The sequence below is a fragment of the Danio rerio genome, chromosome 5 (assembly GCF_049306965.1).
Source record: "Danio rerio strain Tuebingen ecotype United States chromosome 5, GRCz12tu, whole genome shotgun sequence".
Lineage (NCBI taxonomy): Eukaryota > Metazoa > Chordata > Actinopteri > Cypriniformes > Danionidae > Danio > Danio rerio.
In genome coordinates this window covers 23,369,565-23,396,587 of record NC_133180.1, presented here as the reverse complement: position 1 = coordinate 23,396,587, position 27,023 = coordinate 23,369,565, and the positions used below count along the sequence as shown (strand labels likewise).

The 27,023-nt window shown below is 36.8% G+C and overlaps 2 protein-coding genes across 38 annotated transcripts; one reads left to right on the top strand and one right to left on the bottom strand.

The window, feature by feature from the left end:
- Nucleotides 1-1,239: 1,239 nt before the first annotated feature.
- LOC137490108 (uncharacterized) lies at nucleotides 1,240-6,553 on the top strand. 37 transcript variants are annotated; one of them, XR_012406835.1, is made up of 5 exons: nucleotides 1,240-1,423; nucleotides 1,581-1,648; nucleotides 1,780-2,268; nucleotides 2,371-2,465; nucleotides 5,657-6,553. XR_012406835.1 is itself a non-coding variant. In XM_073952150.1 (5 exons), exons 3-5 carry the CDS (start codon nucleotides 1,956-1,958, stop codon nucleotides 2,456-2,458), a joined length of 342 nt encoding a protein of 113 aa, XP_073808251.1. In that variant the 5' UTR covers nucleotides 1,240-1,423; nucleotides 1,581-1,648; nucleotides 1,780-1,955; the 3' UTR covers nucleotides 2,459-6,553. The 37 variants fall into 37 exon arrangements, 30 of the variants coding, with proteins under 30 accessions (XP_073808251.1, XP_073808249.1, XP_073808248.1 ...); XR_012406834.1 differs by having other exon boundaries at nucleotides 5,649-6,553; XR_012406826.1 differs by having other exon boundaries at nucleotides 1,581-2,012; nucleotides 2,072-2,268; nucleotides 5,649-6,553.
- A 5,658-nt stretch (nucleotides 6,554-12,211) lies between these two features.
- vma21 (vacuolar ATPase assembly factor VMA21) lies at nucleotides 12,212-17,966 on the bottom strand. The gene is given in 3 exon segments (NM_001202424.1): nucleotides 12,212-12,990; nucleotides 17,439-17,548; nucleotides 17,796-17,966. Coding segments are annotated over 3 exon segments (315 nt in total). The 5' UTR covers nucleotides 17,858-17,966; the 3' UTR covers nucleotides 12,212-12,847.
- Nucleotides 17,967-27,023: the final 9,057 nt, after the last annotated feature.

Below are 27,023 nucleotides of genomic sequence, written 5' to 3'. Positions count from 1 at the left end.
TCTTTATATGTATACAATACTTGAAGAAATGTACATCGTAAACTTAATATACTTCTTTGCGTGATGGATATCTTATTGTTACTCCCCTTTTACGCAAACATTATGGTTTGTTCATTTGCAATTTAAAGAAAAGTACACCGTTATTTCACTGTACTTAAGCGGTAGCTTTCATGCTAAATATCTGGTTGTTACCCCCTTATTACCCGAGCATTACAGTTTGTTCCCTTATACTTACGTAAACGTTATTTATACTTGCACTATAGGTACAGAAAAGTACACCGTTATTTCACTGTACTTACGCGGTAATTTTCGTGATGAACATCTGGTTGTTACCCCCTTTTTACCCAAGCATTACGGTTTGTTCCCTCATACCTACACATACGTTCATTATACTTACACAGTACGTACAGAAAAGTACACTGTAATTTCACTGTACTTACGCGGTACTTTGCGGGTTGTAAAAGAAAGCGTTACCCTGTTTTATAATAATACCTTTAACAAAATCTTTCAAACACAGAATATAATAGGGACTTATTATAAACACTCAGTGGCTTGCAAAAGTATTCACACCCATTAAACATTTTTACATTTTCTCACATTATGACCTTAAACCTAAATATATTTTATTGGAATGTTATGTGAAAGACCAACAAAAAATGACATACAATTGTGAAGTAGAATGAAAATTTGACATGAGATAAAAAAGTGCAGTGTGCAAAAGTATTCAGCCCCCCAGGGTCAATCCTTTGTGGAACCCCTTTAAGGCTGATTTATACTTCTGCATCAAACACCGGCGTAGGCTACGGCGCTGACGCATAGCCCTTCGCCGTGGCCGTCACTGACGTGCACCTCTCAAAAATTGTAACTACACGTCGCAACAACGCGTAGCGCAAGCTCTGTGATTGGTCGGCTTGCTAGTGCCGACGAGTCTGGGCGGGACCGAGAGCCGCGCGAATGGCGCGAGCGATTGTTTACAAGTGTGGAGTCACGTGAAGGAGCTCCGGATGGAAAGTTTTGTTCTGTGTTTACCTCATAGTTAAAGTTGTTGCACGTCCGCCGGTTCCTGCCTCAAAATGAGCGAGTTTGAGTCACTTGTACATCCAGGAAGAGTTCAGAATAGCAAAACAGAAGCGAAGAAACTCGACACAGAGGAACATTTACACCTCACTGCCCACTAGCGTTTCGGAAGTGTTAATGCAGACCAAAAGAGACAGCGCGCAGAAGTATACGTGCTCGAGTGACGTCACTGGCGTCACTGTCTCCGTTCGGTCACACACTGTGTGCTTGAAGTTTGGACTTGCTATTTACTCGCAATTTAAATCTTAATCATTAAATTCTTCCTCATTCGCTAAGTATTTGTCTCTCCTACTTAGGGTGACCAAACCCTTAATACATTTATACAAACAAAGCTGCTTTAAAAACGGTCTGTCCCTCGAGCATCCGCCTGTTGTTTGTAGCTTTAGCCTGCTAGCGCCGCTGGTCAGCTAAAGCTACCGACCTCTTTAACCATACACTTTTGACTTACTGGCTTTGCTCTTTACCCCGTAAAATGTCGCTTCCGTCTCTGTCCTTGTGTGCAGGAGAAGCATCGATGGAGGCGTTGGAGCTGGAGCTGGAAGAAGTGGAGTCCCAGATCCGCGCGCTGGTGGTAAGACGGTCGCGGCTACGGGAACGGCTTCTAGCCGTACCTAATGCTAAGGCCGTCTCATCACCTAAGGTACGTGGAAATTACAACCACATCATTCCCTCTACCTCAACCCCGCGTCCTTCTCTGTCCAGGCCCAGCGCACCCGGGGCGCGGCTCAGCCAGGCGTCGTTCACGCCAACACCCGGCTACCACGGCGCCTGGGTGCAGCCGCGCAAGGTGCTTCCCAGATCCCGGGGCAGAACGTCTCCGCCTGTGTTCGAGATCTCCACGGAGAACCGCTTCTCCCCTCTCCGCGAGTCGGGTCCCGATGTGGCCATCATCGGTGACTCGATCGTTCGTCACGTCCGTGCCGCCTCCTCAAAAGGTAATAAAGTACGTACTTTCTGCTTTCCTGGTGCCCGTGTGAAAAATATTTCTACACAGATTCCAACCATCCTGGGCGCTGCCGAGAGCCCTGGTGCCGTTGTCCTCCACGTGGGGACAAACGACACCGGGCTCCGGCAGTCGGAGATCCTGAAGAAGGACTTCAGGAGCCTGATCGAGACGGTTCGACGCACCTCGCCCGCCACGCAGATCATCGTTTCTGGGCCGCTTCCTACCTACCGCCGAGGAAATGAAAGGTTCAGTAGACTTTTAGCTTTGAATGAATGGCTAATAACATGGTGTAAAGAACAGAAATTGCTCTTTGCTAATAACTGGAATCTTTTCTGGGAGCGTCCTAGGCTCTTCCGTCCTGACGGCCTGCACCCCAGTCGAGCCGGAGCTGAACTCCTGTCGGACAACATCTCCAGACTACTTCGCACCATCTGACTAGCAGGTAAAAATTCACAAAATTCACACTATAGCCACCTAGACTCTTGTTCACCCCACTTAAACATCAGTAACGCATATCTGGCGAATCCTATAGAGACTGTGTCTGTTCCTCGTATTATTAGATTAAGAAATAAACGTACTGTGTGCTCCAGGAAAAATCTAGTAAGAATCAAACCAGAAAAACCAGTAGAAAGTGAAAATACAAATTTCGTAAAACTTGGTCTCCTAAACATCAGGTCACTTGCACCTAAAGCACTTATCATTAATGAAATAATAACAGAAAACAATCTTAATGCACTCTGTCTCACTGAAACCTGGCTGAAACAAAATGACTATATTAGCTTAAATGAAGCAACTCCTCCAGGATTCTTATATAAACATGAGGCTCGTCAAACTGGTCGTGGTGGTGGAGTTGCATCAATCTTTAGTGATTTCCTTAATATTAAACAGAGAAACGGACTTATGTTTAGCTCCTTTGAAGTATTATCGCTTAATGTTCAGCTTCCAGATACTATACAAAAACCTATGTTATCTCTCGCTTTAATCACCATATATAGACCCCCAGGACCCTATGTCAAATTTCTAAAAGAATTTTCTGATTTTATTTCTGACTTACTAGTCAAAACTGATAAAATGCTAATTGTAGGTGACTTTAACATCCACATAGATGACGCTAATGATACATTAGGGCTCGCGTTTATGGATTTAATACACTCACTTGGGATAAAGCAAAACGTTGTGGGTCCAACCCATCGCTTAAAGCATACATTAGATCTAATTCTGTCTTATGGAATCGAGGTTATTGACGTAGACATTATACCACAAAGTGATGATATTACAGATCACTACCTCTTACTATATAAGCTATGTTTACCTGAAATCAGCAAACCCGCTCCAATACTCCGCCCTAGTAGAACTATTGTTCCGTCAACTAAAGATGAATTTATAAATAACTTACCTGATCTCTCTCTATTTCGTAATGCACCCGCAAACTCAAATGATCTTGATGTAGTAACCAGCAGTATGGATGCCATCTTTACTAGCACACTAAATACTGTGGCACCCATAAAATTAAAATAGGCTAGAGAGATTAAAACTATACTATGGTATAATAGTCATACTCGTGCGCTTAAAACAGCAACCCGCGCCCTGGAACGTAAATGGAAAAAAACTAATTTAGAGGTCTTTAGAATTGCGTACAAAGACAGTATGTCCAGCTATAGGAGGGCTCTAAAATCTGCCAGGACCGAGCACCTGCGCAAACTGATAGAAAATAATCATAACAATCCTAGATTTTTATTTAACACCATCTCTAAATTAGCAAATAATCGGTCATCCTTGGAACAAACTACTCCACCGCAAATTAGTAGTGATGACTTCATGAATTTTTTCAGTAATAAAATAGAAGGCTTTAGACAGAAAATAGGAGATGCCAAACTTTCTGCACCGGCTTATACTCCAAATCCTGTAAATATTTCATTAAATCATAATAATAACCTACACTGCTTCAAAATCATAGAACATGAAGAGTTAGTGAAAATTATAAATAGCTCTAAACCAGCTACGTGTATGCTGGACTCAATTCCAACAAAATTACTGAAAGAGCTGCTACCTGCTATAGGAGAACCTCTTCTTAACATTATCAACTCTTCTTTATCTATAGGCCATGTTCCAAACTCTTACAAGCTAGCTGTTATTAAGCCTATTATTAAGAAACCGCAACTAGACACCAACAACTTAGCTAACTATAGGCCTATTTCAAATCTTCCATTTATGTCTAAAATACTAGAAAAAGTTGTTTCCACTCAATTATGCTCTTTTCTGCAGACGAACAATATTTTTGAAGTGTTTCAGTCAGGTTTCAGGGCTCACCACAGTACAGAAACCGCCTTAGTGAAAATAACCAACGATTTACTCTTAGCTGCTGACCGAGGGTGCGTCTCGCTATTAGTTTTACTCGATCTTAGTGCGGCATTTGATACCATTGACCACAATATCCTCATAAATCGCTTAAAGTCTACAGGTGTCCAGGGACCGGCTCTACAATGGTTTAAGTCATACTTAACTGACCGCTACCAGTTTGTAAATCTTAATGGACAGCCTTCACAAATCTGCCCAGTAAAGTATGGGGTGCCTCAAGGATCAGTTTTAGGCCCTTTACTGTTTACAATTTACATGCTACCTCTGGGAGACATTATTAGAAGACATGGGATCAGCTTTCACTGCTATGCAGATGATACTCAATTATATATTTCCACTAAACCTGACGAGAGGTCTGAACTTTCTAAACTAACTGAGTGTATCAAAGACATCAAAGACTGGATGACCAACAATTTTCTTCTCTTAAACTCAGACAAAACAGAATTATTACTTATTGGGCCTAAATCTTGCACACAGCAGATCTCGCAACTCAATTTACAATTAGAGGGATACAAAGTTAGCTTTAGCTCTACTATAAAAGATCTGGGTGTCATATTAGACAGCAATCTAACTTTTAAAAACCATATATCCCATGTCACAAAAACTGCCTTCTTTCATCTGAGAAATATCGCTAAATTACGAAATATGCTATCCATCTCAGATGCAGAAAAGCTAGTCCATGCTTTTATGACTTCGAGACTGGATTACTGTAATGCTCTATTTGCTGGCTGCCCAGCATCCTCTATTAACAAACTTCAATTAGTGCAAAATGCAGCAGCCAGAGTTCTGACCAGGTCTAGAAAATATGATCATATAACCCCAATTTTATCCTCCTTACACTGGCTGCCTGTTAAATTTCGTATTGAATTTAAAATATTACTTCTCACCTATAAAGCTCTAAATAATCTAGCTCCTGTTTATCTAACCAACCTTCTGTCTCGCTACGAACCAACTCGCTCCTTAAGATCTCAAAATTCAGGGCTTCTGGTAGTACCTAGAATAGCAAAATCAAGTAAAGGAGGTCGAGCCTTCTCTTTCATGGCTCCTACACTCTGGAATAGCCTTCCTGGTAATGTCCGAGGCTCAGACACACTCTCCCAGTTCAAAACTAGATTAAAGACCTATCTGTTTAGTAAAGCATACACTCAGTGCATCACCTAGCAGGTTCCACACTGGCTTCTACATCTTGCTTATATACACTATGAACAGCAGCTACGCTAATTATTCTCTTTATTCTCTATTTTCACCTGGGGATACTCATCCCGAGGTCCTCAGATTAGGCGGAGTCACTGATTGGATCCAAGACCAGCGACGTGATGATCCCAAGGATTCCATATCCGGGACCAGGCCATATCCTGAGCTGCTGCTGCGCTGATGGTCGTGGGGAGTGGAGAACATGAGTCTGATTCCAGCGACGCTCCAGGGACAGACGAGTCTTCATTGAGGCCATCTTCCAGCATAAACCACGGCGAATGAAGTTCTGCACAAGACTTTTGGCCAGCGGAGAAATTAAAATGGTCGTGCCCAACTGAGTCTGGTTCTCTCAAGGTTTTTTTTCTTCACTCCCATCAGGTGAAGTTTTTTTTCCCTCTCCGCTGTCGCCACTGCCTCGCATGGTTCAGGATTGGTAGAGCTACGCATCGATGAATTTGCTCTTCAGTGTTTGAACTCTCAGTAATGATTAAATCACACTGAACAGAGCTAAACTGAACTGAACTGAACTTAAACACTAAAAACTGAACCACACTGTTCCAGTTACTATGACCATTTATGTGAAGCTGCTTTGACACAATCTACATTGTAAAAGCGCTATACAAATAAAGCTGAATTGAATTGAAAAGTATAAATGCACAGCTACACGCGTTGCCTGCGCCGTGAGTTGCGCCGGTCACTTGACGCAGAAGTATAAACCAGGCTGCAATTACTGCCAAAGTCTTTTGGGGTATGTCTTTACCAGCTTTGCACATTCAGACACTGAAATCTTTGCCCATTCTTCTTTTTTCAAAACAATTCAAGCTGAGTCAGATTAGATGGAGAGCATTTGTGAACGGCAGTTCACCACAGATTCTTAATTGGATTGAGGTCTCATGTATGATTTTCTTTCTACTTCACAATTGAATGTCACTTTCTGTTGGTCTTACACATAGCATTTCAATAAAATATATTTATATATGTGGTCATGAAAATGTGGAAAAGTTCAAGGGGTGTGAATACTTTTGGAAAAATTTCAGAATAATCTGTTTCCAGCAATGATGTGTAGGCTAATTAGAGAAGTCAATGCAGAAGGAGTGGATTAAATAAATATAATAAAGATATTATAACAAATAAAGATAAACCAATAAAGATGAATAACAAATAAAGAAAATCTGTAAGTGTCAGTTTTCCAATAAACTGCTGCCAGAAAACATTTCCATATTTTTTTATTTTTGTAGTGCGAGAGCTTGATTTCAAATTAGTGTATGATAAAATAAACCTATAGAAATCAATGGATCTCAGTATACCAAATGCCCAGAATGCATACGCTGCGCCGTAGTGACACATTCCTATTCTGTATACAAATTGGTTCAATGCTGCTTAAATTTAATAAACAAAAATAGAATCAGTGATGTAAACTCCAATAAATATGGCACAAAGCAGCTCTTAAAAGACACTATGTCATTATTGAAGTTAGTGAGGTGTTGATTCAGTTCAGTTATTGAACTGTGTAAAGTTCAATTCAGGGACTGTAAAAGCAACTCCACAGGAGATATAAATGCTGTTATTCAGCTCAAATCAGTTTAATGTTAATTCAATTTAATCAATGACAGTGTCCACAGTGCAAAATCTGTTCAATCGTGAGACAAACTCAATTCAGTCATAAAGCTGCTCTCGAGAGGACAGCAGAGTTATTATTCAGCACAGTTCACAGGTTTTGTTCTGTATTTGTTCTGTGTCGGTGCAGTCAATTTCATAATAATTCTATATAATTATTAAATAATAACTAAAATATTACTAAAATGATGTTATTATTCAAAAAATTAACTATAACTTATTTATTTTGAGCAAAGGTTTGCTATTTAATGTAATGTTATAATGTTAAAAAGTATAGCATTAATAATGTCCTTATGTTAGTTAAAACTAAAAGAGCATGAAAACAATATACAAAGTTCTGTCATGAAACTCTATGCACGCAGGCTAATAGATCACCTAATCCGTTCCTACATCATTACCTACATGGCACAGGAGATAGCTTGCTGTCACCTCAGCAGCCAATAAGTTTGCTCCTCCACATTCTAAATGCTCCGTGTTGTTCTACACTGTAAAGCCGCGATCACACTAGAGTTTGTGCTTGAAATTCTTTCGCACTGCGACTACATCCCCTCATCCAAATGCCTTTGTGTAATTTTAACCACGAGAGGAGTGGGTGGGTCTGCGACCAGCACCTCCATGGCTGCAGGACCAGTTGGCTGCCAGCCCTAATCGGACTGTATCCATATCCCCTGTTCCCATCCCGTGTCAATGTTGTGTCTTATCTGTGTGCTTTTATGCTAGATTGGGCTGTTTTTTTTTTCAACCTGTTTTTACCCTGCTCTAACTCAAGAGCAAGGTTAGAGGGTATGTTTTTTTAGCCTAATAACTCTCCAGATGTATCTTACTTCCCTTTCTAAATGCTACCTCCTGTGACCTGTCTTCCCCTGAAAATTGTGATGTTTGTGTACGATCGGGAGGGTTCAATTTCACTATACGGAAGTGTATGTGACAAATAAAGGCCTGATTTGATTTGATTTGAAAAGGGGCGGGTGAAAACAGTTAGTTGATAAAGCGAGCGATTGCTCCATATTTTAAATTTCTGTACAGAGAGGTCAAGTTTTAATCTTCAATCAGTCTTACGCAGTCTCAGGATGTGATTTTGCAGGTTACAACTATGGAATGCAGCGACATGCAAAACTTGTCGCAAAAGCTTGCATTTCCAGTCTACCGCATTCGCTTGTATATGAATGAAAGTCTATGAGGCCAAAAGTGCAGTGACTCAGCTTAAAGTTGCAGCATATTTTTGAAGACCTTCTTCCACCCCAACTCCACCTGTGTCACCAAGACCGAACACATCACATGCTATATACACTCACCGGACGCTTTATTAGGTACACCTGTCCAACTGCTCATTTACACAAATTTCTAGTTAGCCAATCACATGGCAGCAACTCAATGCATTTAGGCATGTAGACATGGTCAAGACAATCTGGTGCAGTTCAAACTAAGCATCAGAATGGATGAAGAAAGGTTTTTTAGTGACTTTGAAAATTACTGATTATTGGTTTAAAGGTTTAAAGAGATGGGTCAGAAAAAGAGAAAATATCAGAGCAGAATTTCTGTGGGAGCAAATGCCTTGTTGATGCCAGAGATCAGAGGGGAATGACTGGTTCCATCTGATAGTAAGGCAACAGTAACTCAAATAACTTCGTGTTACAACCGAAGTATGCAGAAGAGCATCTCTGAACACCCAACACACAGAACCTTGAGGCAGATGGGCTAAAGCAGCAGAATAAGATAAGAACAGAAAACTGAGGCTACAATTCACACCGGCACAACAAAATTAGACCATAGAAGATTGGAAAAATGATGCCTGGTCTGATGAGTCTCTATTTCTACTGAGACTTTTGAATGGTAGAGTCAGAATTTAGCGTAAACAACATGAAAGCATGGATCCATCAGGGTTTGTATCAACAGTTTAGGCTGGTGGTATTAGTTTAATGGTGTGGGGGATACTTTCTTGGCACACGCCACAGCCTACCTGAGTATTGTAGCGGACCATGACCATGTACAAAGTACCCATTGTCTGATGTCTTCCAGCACTAATCATCTCAGAGTGTTTTCTTGAACATAACAATGAGTTCACTGTACTTAAATGGCCTTCGCAGTCACCAGATCTCAATCCAATAGAGCACCTTTGGGATGTGGTGGAACAGGAGATTCACATCATGGATGTGCGGCCGACAAATCTGTAGCAACTGGGTGATGCTATCATGTCAATATGGAGCAAAATCTCTGAGGAATTTTTTCAGTACCTGGTAGAATCTATGCCACAGAGGATTGAGGCAGTTCTGAAGGCAAAAGGGTACTTGTAACAATGTGGCTGTTAAGTGTACATATATTCATTACTATACTAAATCTCTGAGAAGTGTCATGACAGAATTATAAATATTTAAAACCTAATAAAACTGACAACAAGACAACAAAATATTAAGCTAAATATATACTGTACGTCACTCACTCAGTGATGCTAAAATAACCCTGTTGCTTTAATGGGGTGAAAATGGGGCGTAATTCTTTTATTATGTGGTTGCACCTGTTGTCAATTAGCTACTGATTGAAGAATATAAACAGTATTTCAAACACTGAGTCCAACTATGCTTTTAGCTATGTCTATTCATATTACATAGCGTCTCATGCTGTATTGCTTTAACACAAACCTCTAATGTCCTCTTATTTGAAGTACAGTAGTAGGTAGTGTTTTGCTGATGAACAGGAATGGAGTCAATGTTGTAGAAAAGAAAATGTCAGCGTCGTCATAGAGAAAACCAGGAAATTCGCATAATTCTCCTTTTCTACTCTTCCTGTTCCTCCCAGACATGCTCTCAATATTTCCGCATGGATGTTTCGCTGCTTTCCCTTTCCAGCTTCACCCCTCAAGACATTGAACTCACTGTTTTTTCCCTTCCTCTGTTCCTCAATCTCTTATTTTCTGGCTCAATCTGCGCGAACAGATGGCGTGTAAAAGCCTTCATTCCTTCCATTACAAATGAAAAACTTGCACAGTGAGAATTCATCCCGACCAGAACCCATTCATGAACTCATTAAAAACCAAAAGCCATCTTTGGCCTTAGCGATCTGATGTAAGTTGACACAGCCTGTCTCAGCGGTTCAAAGAGCCGTTTTGTTTATATAAAATGAGCCACATCACATGAAATGGATATCCTGCTTTATTCTGAAGGTTTTACTGCTCCGATTCTTCAGTTATTTCCCCCATATCTTCTTTCACTGGATAATGATACAGCTGAGTCACCAGTTCTCCATTGCGGCACAGGAATCTCTGGAGATGTTTATATTAATCTAAAGCCAAAACTGCTGACAGCTTTGTGATACTATATATACACAATACACTATATATAGTGGTTCTCAATATTTATGACTCACAATAACCTTTATCACTTCACAGTAATATGCTGTTTGAAGACTCCATATTCATGCCAGTTGTTCATATATTAAGGATTTTATGAATACGGTGTAGTATACTATGAATTTCTACCCAAGTTTGGTCAAATTTATAAAAACTCACCTTATATACAGTTGATGTCAGAATTATTAGCCCCCCATTGAATTGTTTTTTCTTTTTTAAATATTTCCCAAATGATGTTTAACAGAGCAAGGAAAATGTACCAGCAAACATATAGTAAACCCACATAGCTTTCTTACTAGCTTGTAAACATGGGAACTACAGTTACAGCAAAATGATTAAACAATATTTCTTTTTCGAATATTTCCCAAGTGATGCTTAAGAGGGCAGCCACTTTTTTTGCCTCCTTAATCATATACAGAGCCTAATTAACTAACCAAACTTGCCCAATTAACCTAGATAAGCCTGTAAACTGCACTTTAAGCTGAATATAAATTATAATAAATTAGTTCTTTTTTTATTGAAGGTGCAGTTTGTAAGTCGACGCCCAGTGGTTAAACTAGGTATTATACTCCTGGTTCAAAACATGCAAGAGCAGGTTGCCAGATTGAGACATCAACAAAGGCTGATTTAAGTCGTGTTCCAAATAAAAGCATGTTATAGAAGGAATATTTTCTATATTAAGAGGAGTTTCTAACCAACGTCTGAAATTATATTTTAGAAATTATATTTTATCTTCTATTTCTCACAGGTGAACAACTGGATAAACTGACCATGATCCCCTCAGGTACACCTCATGTGCTTTATTTACTGTGAAAGCTAATAATGTGAGTCTGGATGCCATTTCACATTACATTTATTGCCATACTACACTGTAAAAAAAAAAAGCACAACTTTACGGTTGGGGTGCGTTTAAAAAAAAAAAAAGTTAAATAACCGCCGTTAAATTACAGGAATTTCCAGTAAAATAACAAATGTAAAATTTCTGAATTTTAATATCTGTTACTTTACTGTAAATTTCTGTAATTTTAGGTCCGTTATTTTGTGGTAAATTTCTGTAATTTAAGCACTGTTATTTTATGGTAAATTTCTGCAATTTAATGTCTGTTATTTTACAGTAAATTTCTGAAATATAAGGTCTGTTACTTTACGGTAAATTTCTGTAATTTAAGGTCCGTTATTTTGTGGTAAATTTCTGTAATTTAAGGTCCGTTAAATAATGGATTTAAATGGAGTAAAATAATAGATTTTTCTTACAGTGTATTGAAAACAGCAGCAGATAGTTTAGCTCAGATCTTGAAAATAAAATAAACCATTTGAAATGGAACTTGAGAACTGTGATTTAGTGTAAACCAAAACATATCAGTGATTCAGCATTCACATTTAATAATGTTAAAGAGGTTTAATTTGTATTAATGGGATTATAAACCTTACCATTTTGTTGGAGTGCATGCAGTGAGTACAATATTATGTGCTTCTGAATAGCTGTATTTACATCTCTGTTGCGTTACGTCTAGTGCACACAGCCCAATTGCTTATCACTGCAAATCTCAAGACACATAGCGTGTTTGAACATATGGTTAAATGTAAAAAATTTTTGATAAAATAAAATGTATGAATAGAACCATGATGAATGTAATTTCTGGTCATAATATCCAAAAAGTCACAAAGAAAAAGGTTTTAAAAGGCAGATGAAACAGTAATTTATTGGCTACATTGATCCAAAACAAACACCACACAACATATTAGCCAAACAACAGTCTAACAGTCGAGATCTATAAATTATAAACAGTCTTAAAAGACATGCAATTCTCTTTGGGCATCAAGGGCATGAGTTTCCAGTAAGAATGAAGAAAACTAATGTTTCAGAGATCAGCTTTAATTGACACAAAAACAAACACCAATGATTCATCTTCACACTGACACATACTACTTACACACTATGTTTGTGTAAAAAAAAAAACACAAGGGAAGACGTGGAAATCTTACAGAAATCCTAAGGTGTGAATGTGGTAGTTGAATCAGAGATGGCTGAAATGGGGCAGAAAAAAACGACACTGCAGGAACAATGAACATTCGTAAATACAGCACGTCCTCTCTTCTGCCCTACATAAGCCCAGCACAAACACACAGATTAACACCTCTCTCAGCAACTTCCAGCCTTCGCCTCCACCATACCATGAGATGAAGGAGAAATCGGGGCGTCTTCCCTCTGAGTTATGGAGGAGAAAATTAAAAACACACCTACAAAATGCTTCCAGTGGGACATTCTGGTTCTTGTGTGTTTTTCCATCTCCCTTCCAGTTTTAAGGTTAATCCTGTTTTCCCTCTCTCCATTGGCGGGATCCCTCATTCCATGCCACATAAACGAAGAGCGCCAGAACCACATGGACGGCAAGCACAGCGAGGATGGCAGCGTAGAAGTAGCTGTCATTGCTGGAGTAGCCCAAAGTGGCTGCGAAGACAGAAATAAGCAAGAATGATCAATGATTACTAAAGCAAATCAAAAACACTGCACCTAAAGACAGGAGTACTCTGTCAAAATATCTGTTAATCAACAGCTCCCGTATTTTGTAATTCACAAGTGTTTATTTAAGGTTGTGAATTGCATAATGGGATATAAATTCTTGCTTGGTTGACTTTTGATGTTGAAAATTAAACTCTACAGTTTAACAAAGTGACTTTTATTGACATTTTAGTAGTCTGAAAGAATATAATGTATCCAATATATAAAGAAATAAGTCTGTAAAATTTACAGGCAGTTGACTACAAGGTTTTTGTACTGTAATATACAACACTAACACACACAACATATCATTATATCATAAGCTATTAAATAACTCTTAATAAAAGTCACCTTTTTTCAAGGTTTTCAAAGTTAATAATTGAAAGATTAAACTCCCATAATGCAATTCAAAGCATAAATAAACCAGGAAAAATAAAAACACTAATCACAAAATACGGAAAACTGCTAATTTACGGATATTTTTACAGTGTACGTAATTTAGTTCTAAAATATTTTGGAGTAATGTTTGTTGTAATGTATCTTTTATTTAATGCCATGTCAGCAACTAAAGCTATTTTCATGGAAAGACCATTTCAATAATAAATATACAACTAATATAAACAAACAAACAAATTAATACATAAATTAAAAAGGATTTTTAGCACTAATGTAACATTTTTTCCTTGTGTCACTTCGCCAAAAATGTCCTTCAGAGAGTTTACTTCATAAAAGCATCTTCTGGAATCATAGAAGGCAGGACAGTCCAGTAGAATGTGTCTTACTGTAAGAGGAACTGTGCGTTATGTTTGTTAAAAATCTCTTTACAGTCTGATGGCGATCGCCAAGTTAAAGACATCACCCTAAAATGATTCCAAACCACTTTTCTTTCTTTTTTCCCTGAACACAATAAGATATTTGAAAGAAGCTGTGGAAAAATACTATGGAAATCAATGGTTACAGGCATCCGAAATTCTACATAAGCTCAAAACAGCGATTTCTGATCACCTTAATCTGACTAAAGTCATAACTGAACTAAACACATGTGGAATTAAGACATGTGGATTATGCATATAGTAGTGGCATTATTGAAGTAAACACCGTGATAAACTATTTTTTGCATTGTTAAATTCCATAACACTCACACCAGTCCTTACTCTTTATTTGCGTCTAATACCCCAGTTTGTCACGGGGGCATGAATGAAATGTTCATGAGTTGAAGTGAAACTGCCGAACTGCAGTTAAAGTCAGGCATCCTGCTGATTTGATTCAAGAAGGCACTTTTTTGTCAGACGGCTCACCGGTCAGGTATACATCCGCACTAAAATATCAAGGTGAAAGTCATCATAGCTTGCTTAGAATAGACCCAGCTCCCAAACCAACTTTCAGAATAGATTAACGGATATTTTTTAATCGCGCGATAAGAGTCTCGCGTTAACACAGCACGTTACGCAGACATGATCTCACCCAGTCATTTGGGTATCACAGCTTGGCAGGTCTGCCTTGCCTTTGGAAAGCATGTGCAGTCATGAATAATTAAGAAGCAGGGTCTTTTCATAGGATCTCAGATAAGAATAATAATGGGAAACTGACACATCATCACTCCACTAGCAGATTCGCGCTACGTCACTGATTTTGATCCCGCCCCAATAACTATTTTAAACCCGGAAGATGAAATTAGCTGACAAAAGCTCAAAATTAACCAGTTTTCCCCACAATTAAAGCTGACATGTGCTAATCTTGTCTTAACTGATGCTCAAGGCACACAAATCTGTTAAAATCTAAAAAAAAAAAAAAAAAGTCTCCCAGGGTGTCTTGAACTTTTAATAAAGTTAGAAAAGTTTTAATTGAATCATAAGAGTTTTCATAGTGAGTCGTGTTTACAGTAATCTTGTGAAAACCAACTTGCATGACTAAATGGTCAAGCACATCCTCATGAGCACTTGAGTGGATGTTTACTACTCACCTAGATTCAATTCAATAGAGAATGGCCATGCATTTTGAAAATCTCAGAATCAATCTTTCTTCACAGCTCTATTCCCATTACTCAGACTGAGGGAGAATGGAAGGCAAACAGGAGAGTAATTTTCCTCCTGAACCAACAACAAGCTTTGTACTGTAATGATTCCTCAAGAGTAAACAAGATTTGGGCTTATCGGTCTCTCTCTGTCTGTGTTGTTTACAGTCTGGTCTGGTTTGGCTGTAATCATTCGTTTGTTTTGGAGGAAGCATGGATTTTGAGGAGATTTTCTAAAAGGTGGGATCTTATGCTTTCAAAACTATTTTTCTCTGAAAAATCCCAAACCCTAACTTCAAAAGGACAATTCTCACAAAAAACATTCTTAGGCTACCCAAGAGTAAAGTCGTTTTCTAACAGAAATCTTTGGCGATTCATAAAATCTGCTGAAAGAAAAAAGGAACACATATTTAATAGCCTGAGAGTGGTAAATTAACAGAACCTTTAAACTGAAGTGTCCCTTTAACGTCACTATAAAATCAAAACTGACAAATTTGATAGGAAACTGCATGACTCATGCAATGATCTACTCGTATACATTTTTAAAATCACGTGCCTTGTGTAACAAAATAACTTCTGACAACCTGTTACCTAAATCAGGTGAGTGGGCTTGACAAACCACTTGTGGAAACACACTCTCGCTCTCTCACTCATAAAAAAAAAAAACTCTTTTGCACTCTTACTGTACGTTCACATGAAGATGGCGAGAGCAACAAAGTTTGCTCTCTTTGCTGCAAGTTTGCAGATTGGAAAAGTCAAGGTTTTAAAACCGCCAACGTTTTCTGTTATATATATATATATATATATATATATATATATATATATATATATATATATATATATATATATATATATATATTATACAGGTTTTTCACAACTATTTTATTTAGTTTTTTAGGACAACAGTATCTCCAGCAGAAAAGGAACTTCTTCATCAAAAGCTACTAGGCCAAAATATTTTAAAAATTTCCTAAAATAAAATATATCGTATTCAGTGGAAAAAAAGTCTTTGTATTATACCCAGACATTTAAAAAGAACATATTTTAGAGCAGTAATCACAAAACCAGGAAACCATGATTTTTTATTCAAGGTTATCAAACGGTCAGAATTCTTATACTGGCCCATGCCTGCTGTCATTATAGTTGGAGTGAGATTCCTGCTTTTTTTAAGAAAAAAAAAATACACACTACAAGTCAAAAGATTGGGGTCCGCATGATTTTGAAATGTTTTAAAATAAGCTTCTCCTGCTCACCAAGGCTGCATTTATTTTATCAAAAATACAGTAAAATTTGTAAAATTGTGAAATGTTGTTGCTCTATAAAATAACGTTCAAAACTATTCATGATTTATTTGTGATTTAAAGAGGAATTTTCAGCTTCATCACTCCAATCTTCAGTCAAATGATCCTTCAGAAATCACTTTAATATTAATTTTATTATTATTTATTTGTATTATTAATGTTATTAATGATAATAGTAATAAAAGTGATAATGATTGGAGTAATCATTTAATTTTAAAACTACATACAATAAATAATAAATGAATATTTATATACACACACACACACACACACACACACACACACAGTATATATAAAACAATATATCGCTCCCTTATACAGAAATCTGAAATGGCAATATATGAACATAAATAAAATAATTTCTAATTCATTTGACTGTGAAAGTAGCAGATAAATCTTGCTCCGGAGCAGGCTAGCAGCAATGAACAAACTGCTGTAGTAACCTAATTTGGCCTGTTTTCATGCAACTGATTGAGGGCCAAATTTAACCAGGATAGCTTGAAAATCAAAGCTTCATCCCCTCAACTATTGCTTTTGTGCAATACTAACTGTTCAATGTGCAATAATGTTTTAAGATACCAAAGCAACAATGACTGATTAAAGAAAAAACTGCCTTTACAGTAGCTAAAACCTGGTGCAAACTAAACTGAACATGAACCAGCTACAATAGCTAGCTAGCTGATTGAGCTTCACTTTTTTTTTCTTTTTTTTTTTTGTATAGATAGGCTAATTTACTTATCAAGCTAATTTGATAACAGATTGTAGCAATGACATTAGATCACCTAAATATAATGTGCCTGTTTTTGAAACTGGTTGAGTTTGTCTTGAGAGTTGGCAGCAGAGGAAATGTCATTCCACTCGAATGTGCCTCACTAACACCATCACAACCTCCTGACAAATTTAATATACTGACTTGCAATGCAGCACGGCACAGATATTTAGCAATGGGCTGTGATGTGGACAGTATAAATATACAGTACTGAGCACAATGGAGCCAATAATAATGAGATCATCAGAGTTGTTATAAATATTTAAATAACGTTAGGTAAATACATGGCTGATCTGCCTTTAAAGCGAAATACCTTCAAAGAGAAGGGACTTTGATGTAAAATACAGTCCGATGGGTAGAGTTATCATCAGAATAGTGAAAAACAGTAGAGTCTTGAGCACAGAGACAAGAGACCCGTCATTCCTGAATGAAGAAAGAGGAAGAAAGAGGACATGGAGAGATTAGTCTAAGTACGACTGGAAATCTGAATATTAAACGAAATCAAGTGTACTATCATGTACACTTCATGTTAAATATGTGTAAAGGTGTCTAGTTGATTTGAATCCGCTAAATTTCATGTGTTTATTGATTGTGATTTTGATACGAGGTCACGTGCAGTTTGAGCAGAATTAACTTATGTGAAATAGGCATACGATGCAGGTTATCTTACCCTCTGAAATCAGGCATGGCTCCGGGCACTGAGCCCACCTCTTTCTTGTCGTAATTTTGCATTTTGTGTTTTTTTTCATCGACCAAAATAAGAAAACCGTTGGAACTCAATCCCTTGTTATTCAGTGCTGCGACATCTTGAATTATTCGCGCTTCCGGGTCTTTGTCACATGATCTGTATGGTCATGACAGCAGTAGTGTCTGTCAGTGTTTGCGCATGTCCGCTAGAGGGCGCCGCTCGAGCAGTGCAGGCGGCGAACTGATTAAAGACTCTCAGAACCTTATAATGTTCTGGATCTCATACACGACTGGATATTGTCTTCATATGAACAGTTTGATATTCAGTTCATATCACCTTTCACAGTAAGTATTAGCATACTATTTTATTATTGTACATTTAAACAGAGAGAGAGAGAGAGATAGAGAGAGCACCACGAAGTAGCCTAAAGTATGTCCTACTTAAAAAGATACAAACGTGCACTGGATTGTGGGTGATTTTCAAACATTTACAGTAACTTACTGCATATCAGACATTTGCAGTATAATACTGTATTCAAAGTAATCTGCTGCTGTAGTTGAAGACAAAGAAAACATGCTCATTTTATTCAATAGTTAGCACTAAAACTGTTTTTGTACTGCTAGTGTTAAATGTAAGCACATTACAGTAAAAGTTCAGTACAAGTTGTCATACTTTAAAATGTAAATGTGGTAAAGGACAGATAGATTATAGGTCTAGTAAGTACCTGTAGATGATGACAACGATATGGTGGCTCAGTGGTTAGCACTGTCGTCTCACAGCAAGAGAGTTGCTGGTTCGAGTCCCGACTGGACCAGTTGGCATTTTTGTGTGGTGTTTGCTCCCCGTTTTCATGTGGGTTTCCTCTGTGTGCTCCAGTTTCCCCCACAATCCAAAGAGATGCGCTGTAGGTGAACTGCATAAGCTAAATTGGCCATATCGAGTGTGTGTGTGTGAATGTGAGAGTGCATGGGTATTTCCCAGTGCTGGGTTGCAGCTGATAGGGTATCTGCTATGTAAAACATATGCTGGATATATTGGTGGGTAATTCTGCTGTGGCGACCCCTGATGAGTACAGGGACTAAGCCAAAGGAGAATAATTGAATGAATGAAGTATGTAGATGATGACCTCATTTCCTTCTGTAATTTCTAGAAATATGAGATTTTTGTCTCTCTTCCCTCTTAATTAACAGAAAGCCTGGGATGGTTGTCAAATATTTTACTACATTTTATTTGAAGATATATTGGACTTTATTTTTGTAGGACACAATTATTTTAATTGAAGACATTTTTGATCTTAGAGCCAACATGAAAAAACACATCTTGAGAAAAAAGGACTGAATTTGGGTGACTAGGTTTTTAATTGGATTGTCCACTTAAAACTAATTCTGTTGTGTTATTTCTTTTTCTTTCTTTTCTATTTTTTTTCCAATTTTCTAAAGCAAAATAAATACGAACACAAACATATTTTATTGTATGAAATATATCAAACTTTTTTATCATCAATCTAAAAAAGAAAATCTATTTTAAAAGCAAAGTTTTGTCATTACTGGAAGGGCATCCGCTGTGTAAAACATATGCGGGAATAGTTGGCGGTTCATTCCGCAGTGGCGACCTCTGATAAGTAAGGACTAAGCCGAAGGAAAATGAATGAATGAATGAAAAGCAAATATGTCTCAATAGGTTTTATTATTTTGAACTGAGACTAAAGTAAAAAAAATACAGTAATAATTTAATTAATAGAAATAAATAAACTGGAACAGTGGAAAATCTCTTTGTACATTTTGCTTTATATATATATATATATATATATATATATATATATATATATATATATATATATATATATATATATATATATATATATATATATATATATATATATGACATTTCCCAAATAAAATTGAATTATATTTTCCATCTTCTGTAAAACATTTCCAACAATCACATTATAACATGCAAACACTTGTTTTTTTTTTTTGCAATAAAAAAAGCAAATAACTTATCACGTTTCCATTTCATGACATCACAGTGAAAACACATTTTTTCCTTTGCCTATAATCTGCATAAAATAAAAGCAATTACATTTTCCCACTGACGGAAAGGCCACCAAAGGTAAAGTCCAGAAGAGAATCAATTATAAGTTGAATCATTTTTTTAAGAAGGCCAATTAACTTAATTTTGAAGAAATACAACAAATGAGTTTGAATGTTCTTTGTGAAATATATTTCATCCAAAATATGAACTTAATTAGCATTACAGGCACTACATTTTGCTGTCTTTAACACCATTGACTGAAATCTGTACAACATTTATATTTGTTTTTAATCATGTCCATTCAAGTAAGTGAAATAGTAGGCTTATATCTTAAAATAATACAACTCATATGTATCTTTAACCACCTATCCAAACGCAGTTTGTCAAAATATTGCAAGCTTTACTGCTTTTTAAGTCATTCTCTATATGATTTAACAGCTTCCTCATTCTTATTCAGAAAGAAAAATGTATTCAGAAATACATAAACTGTCCAATCCATGTCATTGGAGTGTTGACAGTATGGCTGTACTCAGGCGGCAGTTTTAGTGTTTTGGGGGCCCTAAGCAATTCCAGCCATGCATGGGGCCCAAAAGTTCTAAAATACACCTTTTGTACTTTAATTAATTAATACTCAATCACTCCAAAGCATCTTGTGAAACATTTTAAACTAAAAATTATATATAAAGTATTTAAAACTAAATATTTTCCTAATTTGACTGCTGGACTACTCCATTATTGAGTGGGAGACACATTTGCACAGATGTAATAAAAATTTTTTTTAGTCCCTCATCATAAAAAGAATGATAGAAAAGGATGTTATATATTATTTATAGGTATAATTTATACTTCTAGGTATTTATTTGTGGGCCCTTAGATTTCCTGGGGCCCTAAGCAGCCGCTTATCTTCCTCATTGGTTAAATCCGCCCCTGGCTGTAGTTACAGGTAACTGACCAAATCTTGACGTAAATGGAAACCTTCTATACCAGGGGTGTCCAAACTTGGTCCTGGAGGGCCGGTGTCCTGCATAGTTGAGCTCCAGCTTCCTTCAGCACACCTCCCTGGAATTTACTAGTATACCTAGCTTGATTAGTTGGTTCAGGTGTGTTTAAATGGGGTTACAACTAAAATATGCAGGACACCGGTCCTCCAGGACACAGTTTGGACACCCCTGTTCAATACAGTTGAAGTCAGAACTATTAGCCCTTCTGAATAATTGTCCCCCCGTATATTTTCCTCCAATTTCTGTTCAACAGAAAGATTTTTTCAACACATTTCTGACCATAATAATTTGAAACTAATTTCTAAAAACTGATTTATTTTATGTTTGCCATGATGACAGTACATATTATTTTACTAGACATTTTTTAGCATGCTAGTATTCAGCCTAAAAAGAAATTGAAAGGTTAGTTAGGTTAACTAGGCAAGTTAGAGTAATTAGGTAAGTCATTGTATAACAGTGTACAGCTGTTATACAATGTAGACAGCTGAAAAAATGCTAATAATATCCCAACAGGCACAGGACGTCAACACGAGGTCAGATTGACAATCTATCCTAATGTTTTGGGACGTTGCATTTTGTTTGGAATTGAAAATCAGGTTGACGTCAGAACCCAACGTCACACTGTCATCAGTCTCTAACATCAAATAGACGTTGCATTCTAGTTACTTTTAGAATTTTATCAGAATTTGATGTTACACCTTGAAGTTGTGTGGACGTTACCAAAATGACGTCTATTTTGGTTGCCATACCTAATGAGTAAATGTCAATATTTGAGGTCTATATGACGTTGGCTCATGATGTTGGCTCAACATTGGATTTTGGTCACTTTCCAACCGAACCCAAAATCAACAAAATATCATCGTCATTTCACTTCGTTATTGGACGTCACAATAACAAACATTGTCCTTAGATGCTGGCATTGTAAATCTGACTTAATATTTACGTCTTATGACATATCACTGCTGGGATTGACCTTAAAATGTGTTATAACCAGGGCCAGACGGAATCTGCAGATGTTTTTTGCTGTTTCTGCTGAGATTTTTGGTAAAAATCTGCGGATTTCTGAGGAATTTTTTTGGGAGTATAGAGGAGTATCATAACTAAAACCTTAATATATGAAATAAAAAGTAATAAATTACTGAATAAAAACTGAATAAATTCAGATTTATACATTTACTCAAGTCAATAAACAGAATTAATGATGGGCTAAAAATATGCAGAAATCTGCGCAATTCTGCGGAAAATTTGCGGAAAATCTGCAGAATTCTGCGCACGCAGATTCCGTGTGGGCCTAGTTATAACAAATCCAAAACTGCTTTCATTCTAGCTGAAATAAAACAAATCAAACTTTCTTCAGAAGAAAAAAATATTGTAGTAAATAAATACTGTGAAAAATTCCTTGCGCTGTTAAACATTATTTGGGAAATATTTCAACAAGTAAAGAAAAATCACAGGTGGGTGAATAATTTTAACTTCAACTGTACATACTGTAACTCAAATGCTTTTCTGCAAATGAGTGTATTGTCTGCTCTGTGAGCCTCTAAAAGCCTCAGTACTGTATGCTTTTTACTGCTTGATAACACACTGATGTTCATGCCTCTCCATGTCTATGGTGAATCTGGCAGTGCCAGAGCATCAGGGTTAATACTTCCAGCCGCTCGCTGGGAAATTACTGCTCCGGAGAAGATTGCGGCGGGTCGTCATCATCTGCCCCTTTCAGCCAGCGCTTTTTTTTGTGTGTCTGAGAAACGATAAATATCCCTCAAGGATAAGTGCAAGAGTGTGTGGCGTGTGCAGAGAGAATGAAGGTAAGTCATCAGGGGGAGAGAGTAAAGTATTACTGACATATGATGGTTAGACTAATGGAGGCTGTAGAAGAAAGACAGGACTACAGAGAGAGATAAAAGGCATAGTTTAGTTCTCAGCACCACTGCATGCAGACCACTCAGATTGGAAATGCCCTCTCAGGTTGTAGGGAAACACAGAACATGAAGTCGATATCAAAAAGAGTTCACTGAAATAATTTTTTGATGTAAAAGTAAAAACACACCAGTTTATCTACATTAAAAGAGTGTGTTTTGTGTGTGACTACACTGTAATAAAAGCTGTTGTAGATTTGCTTTTGATATTGGTGGAGACCTAATTTGACTGTTGTTTTTCTATAATCGTATGGAGGCCAAACTCAAATCTTTTACTAATTGCACATTCATGGTTACTATTATGGTGGACATGGCTGCTTATGTCCATCTCTCACCGGAGTCATGCACAGTATAAGCCTGACTGGAAAATTTCCACAAAGCATTTTTTAATTTTGGAGGTGATTAAACTATTGGAGGGGACATTTTAATAATCTGTGGGTATTGATGGGGACACACACCCTTTGTCCTTGCTAATTCTACACCCTTGGTAATTTTACAGTTTTTTTCGGCAGCTGCGTGCCAGAAAATACGTAAAATAACAGCCGTTAAATTACAGACATTTGCCATAAAATACAAGTAAATCACAAACATTTGCCGTAAAATAACGGTAAATTAAAGAAATTTACTGGAAATTTTAATAATATCCAGCTGCAAATCCACAGACCCACACATGTTTCAGCACACACAATCCAGCAGACGGGTGAACTATAATTGGTTAAAACGGATATTAATGTTATTAATGTCTTCTCGGTCCTCATCATCAATATATTTTTATATATATATTGTTAATGAATAGTGTACACAATAGACAATAGTGTATTCACAAATATGGCGAATGGGGAACCAATTAAGAAGAAAGTAGTCCCTTATACAAAAGAGTTTTTAGACTCCTTGAGCTCAATTTTCTTTTTTATATACACAATTATGCAATTGAACTGTTGTATAAATGAAATACCACATGAGTAGGAGTGCGATGTGGCTGTATATCGTTACTGGTGAGATGCTAAAGCACCCAGCCTGCAGCCTCGTGCCAACCAGTGCCGATATACAGCCACATCACACTGCTACTTGTGTGATATAGCTCATTTATTACTCTAGTGATTGAATAGTATTTATTTGCTTAATCAAATAATAGTCATTACTGTTTTAACTTATTATATTTATTTATATAGTATAAGAAATAGAGCTGCACAGATAATAGTTACAAAATAATAATAGTTAAAAGAATAGTTACAAAATAATAATGAAAAAATGACAGAATTGGCAAACTCTATACTGTTCACAGACGGTCTCGATCGCCATATTTGTGAAATACAGTAGGTGGCGATAATGCTCCTGATCGGTTATTTACCATATATGGTTCGCCCCTGTCTAGATCGTTAGTCCTGGATTGTGTGTGATGAAATGTGTGTGGGTCAGTAAGTCTGCAGCTGGATATATCACGGAAATTACAATATAAGGACATGTCTGTAATTTAACATCCGTTACTTTTACAATAAATGTCTGTAATTTAACGGCCATTATTTAAAAAAAAATAATTCAGCACTCCAGCTGACGGGAAAAAAAAAAAAAAGAGTAAAATAATGGATTTTTTTACAGTGTATGTGAGTGTCAGTCTTATTTTCCTTTGATATTATTGTAAAAAAACACACATTTCCAGTCAATTAATTGGAGACACACTTCCTTATATACAAAGCACCTATAACTCGATATACAAACAATTTACCCAGAGCACACAGAGAATCAGGATGTCTTTTTCAGTTTTAGTTGCCATGGTATCAGTCAATCTCTATAGGACCTCTTGAGCACACAGTCTGCAATAGTCTTATTTTCAGTTTGTTAGCTCAAGTCTCAAGCTGAAACAAAACACCTGAAGTGGCAGGCGGCAGCTCATTCTGTAAAAAATACCAGTTTAACAGCCTCACATTGACTACAGTGAAGTAAATGATAGGGTACAAAGGGGATAAAGGCACACCTTAATGAAAAAGTGCTTTTTGTTGATAGAACAAGATGTTTTGTGGAAGCAGTACTGAAATCATTTAGCTATCACTCCTGCGTGTATAGTTTGGTTCCTTTGCTTAATTTGGTTTGGTCCAAATATGATACATTTACTCCTGGTTTCATTTTTAAAACCAAAACTCTAGAGAAAAACATCATGAACTCTTTATGACCTATTTTTTGTGGAGACAGATGCTAGCATGTGCATGCACTCAAACAAAAAAAAAATCTGGTTTGCTGTTTGTTCAAACTAATTATTTAAATTAAGCTGAAACAACTAAATTCTTGGGTGGCACGGTGGCTCAGTGGTTAGTACGGTTGCCCCACAGCAAGAAGGTTGCTGGTTTGAGTCCCGGCTGGGCCAGTTGGCATTTGACTGTGGAGTTTGCATGTGGGTTTCCTCCAGGTGCTCCAGTTTACCCCACAGTCCAAAGACATGCACTATAGATGAAATGGATGAACTAAATTGGCCATAGTGTATGAGTGTGGCATGTCAGGATTTTGCCAAGTACGATACGATCCTGGATTAACATCCAGGCCCGTGGCTAGCCTGCTGAAAGGGTGGTTCTTTTTTCTCAAAAATGGGATAACTTTTTGCAGTCAATTGCCTCATTTTCTATTCAATTATGAGATTAAAGGCTGCATTTTAGTGACATTTTAAACACTATTATTAGCTGAAATGGATTGTTTGATGGTCATCATAACCACACTGTTTGATGCACCAAATGTTTCCTAACAATTTAGAAAAAATAATTGTGAAAAATATGTATATATATATATATATATATATATATATATATATATATATATATATTTTTTTTTTTTTTTTAAATACACATTAATTACATCATAAATCATTAGAAAATGTGTCACGGTAGCGCAATGGGTAGCACAATCGCCTAACAGCAAGAAGGTTGAACATTTATTCATTCATTCTCATTAGCATGTTGACCTGAGAAAAAGTAAATACGGAACTACGTTCAAGAAATAAATAAATGTTTAAAAAGAGGGAAAATAAACTTTCAGTTTAGCAATTTCAAATTCCCCCAAAATTCGTGGAATTTGTCTGCACTATTAACTATTTATATATCAATTTATGCAGGAATTTGTGGATCTTTTTCTTACATTTATTTATTTATTGGGATATTTATTTATACATTTTTTTATTGTATTTGCAGGTTTCTTCCTCCATAAATTGTTATTTATTAGGCAAATAACAAACTGGCCAGCATTTTCAATATTTCATGGAATTTAGCCATTTCAATAAAAAAAAAAAAAAATTAAAAGATTTAGGATAAAAGTTACTTGTCACATATTATCTCTATTTAAAAGCAATACAGTGGCGTAAGATGACATGTCTTAGGTCAGATTGTGTGTTTTCTTGCACAGCTGGAAGTTAGACTCATGAAAAATATTTGTTAGCACTGGCCGAAACTAATTAGCTGAAGTCACACCAAGGCTACACCCAACAGAGGATTCCGCTTGGTCTTAAAAGCCTTTTTCGATGGGTTATTTTCATTATTTTATGATGGTATAGCAGTCAAAATAAACATCCATGTTGATCATGGAACATCATTTTTGTTGGAAAATGTAATCCAAACTTATTCCCCACCCCTAAACCCAATCATAACTCTACATTACTCTCAAAAAGTAGAGGGGAATAATAGTTGGATAATCAAGTGCATAAACCTAACCATAAGCCAAAGCTTAACATAAACAGTAAACACATCACTTAATTATGATTGGCTGATTGGAAAGTTGTTTCAGGATCAACATAGGTGTTAATCCAGGAACATGTCCTACTTGGTGAAATCAAGTACAAATGAGTGTGTATGGGTGTTTCCCAGTACTGGGTTGCAGCTGAAAGGGCATCTGCTGCATAAAACATATGCTGGAATAGTTGGCGTTTCATTCCGCTGTGGCGACCTCTGAAATAGAGACTAAGCCAAAAGAAAAATGAATGAATGAATTAACAAAATAATGAGTTTTTTTGGGACAACTTAATGGTTTTATGTCCAATCCCCTTAAATTTGTGAACACTATTAAGTTAACTTAATTCCTTCATGCTTTCCAACACAAATCGATTGTGTGCAGCATTTTTCCAGTGTGTGATGCCTTTTTTTATCAGAGAAGTCACGAATAGCTTATAAAATGTGACAAAATAGATCTATTAAGATCTTCAATGCCTGCACTGAAGTGGAATGAAAAGATAAAAACAGGTATGCCATGAGCATTTCATTTTTTATGGTTGTATCTTG

Bases quoted from the DNA above. Each gene is read 5' to 3' on its own strand.
- LOC137490108 (XM_073952122.1), top strand. From the start codon at position 1,550: ATGTCGCTTCCGTCTCTGTCCTTGTGTGCAGGAGAAGCATCGATGGAG.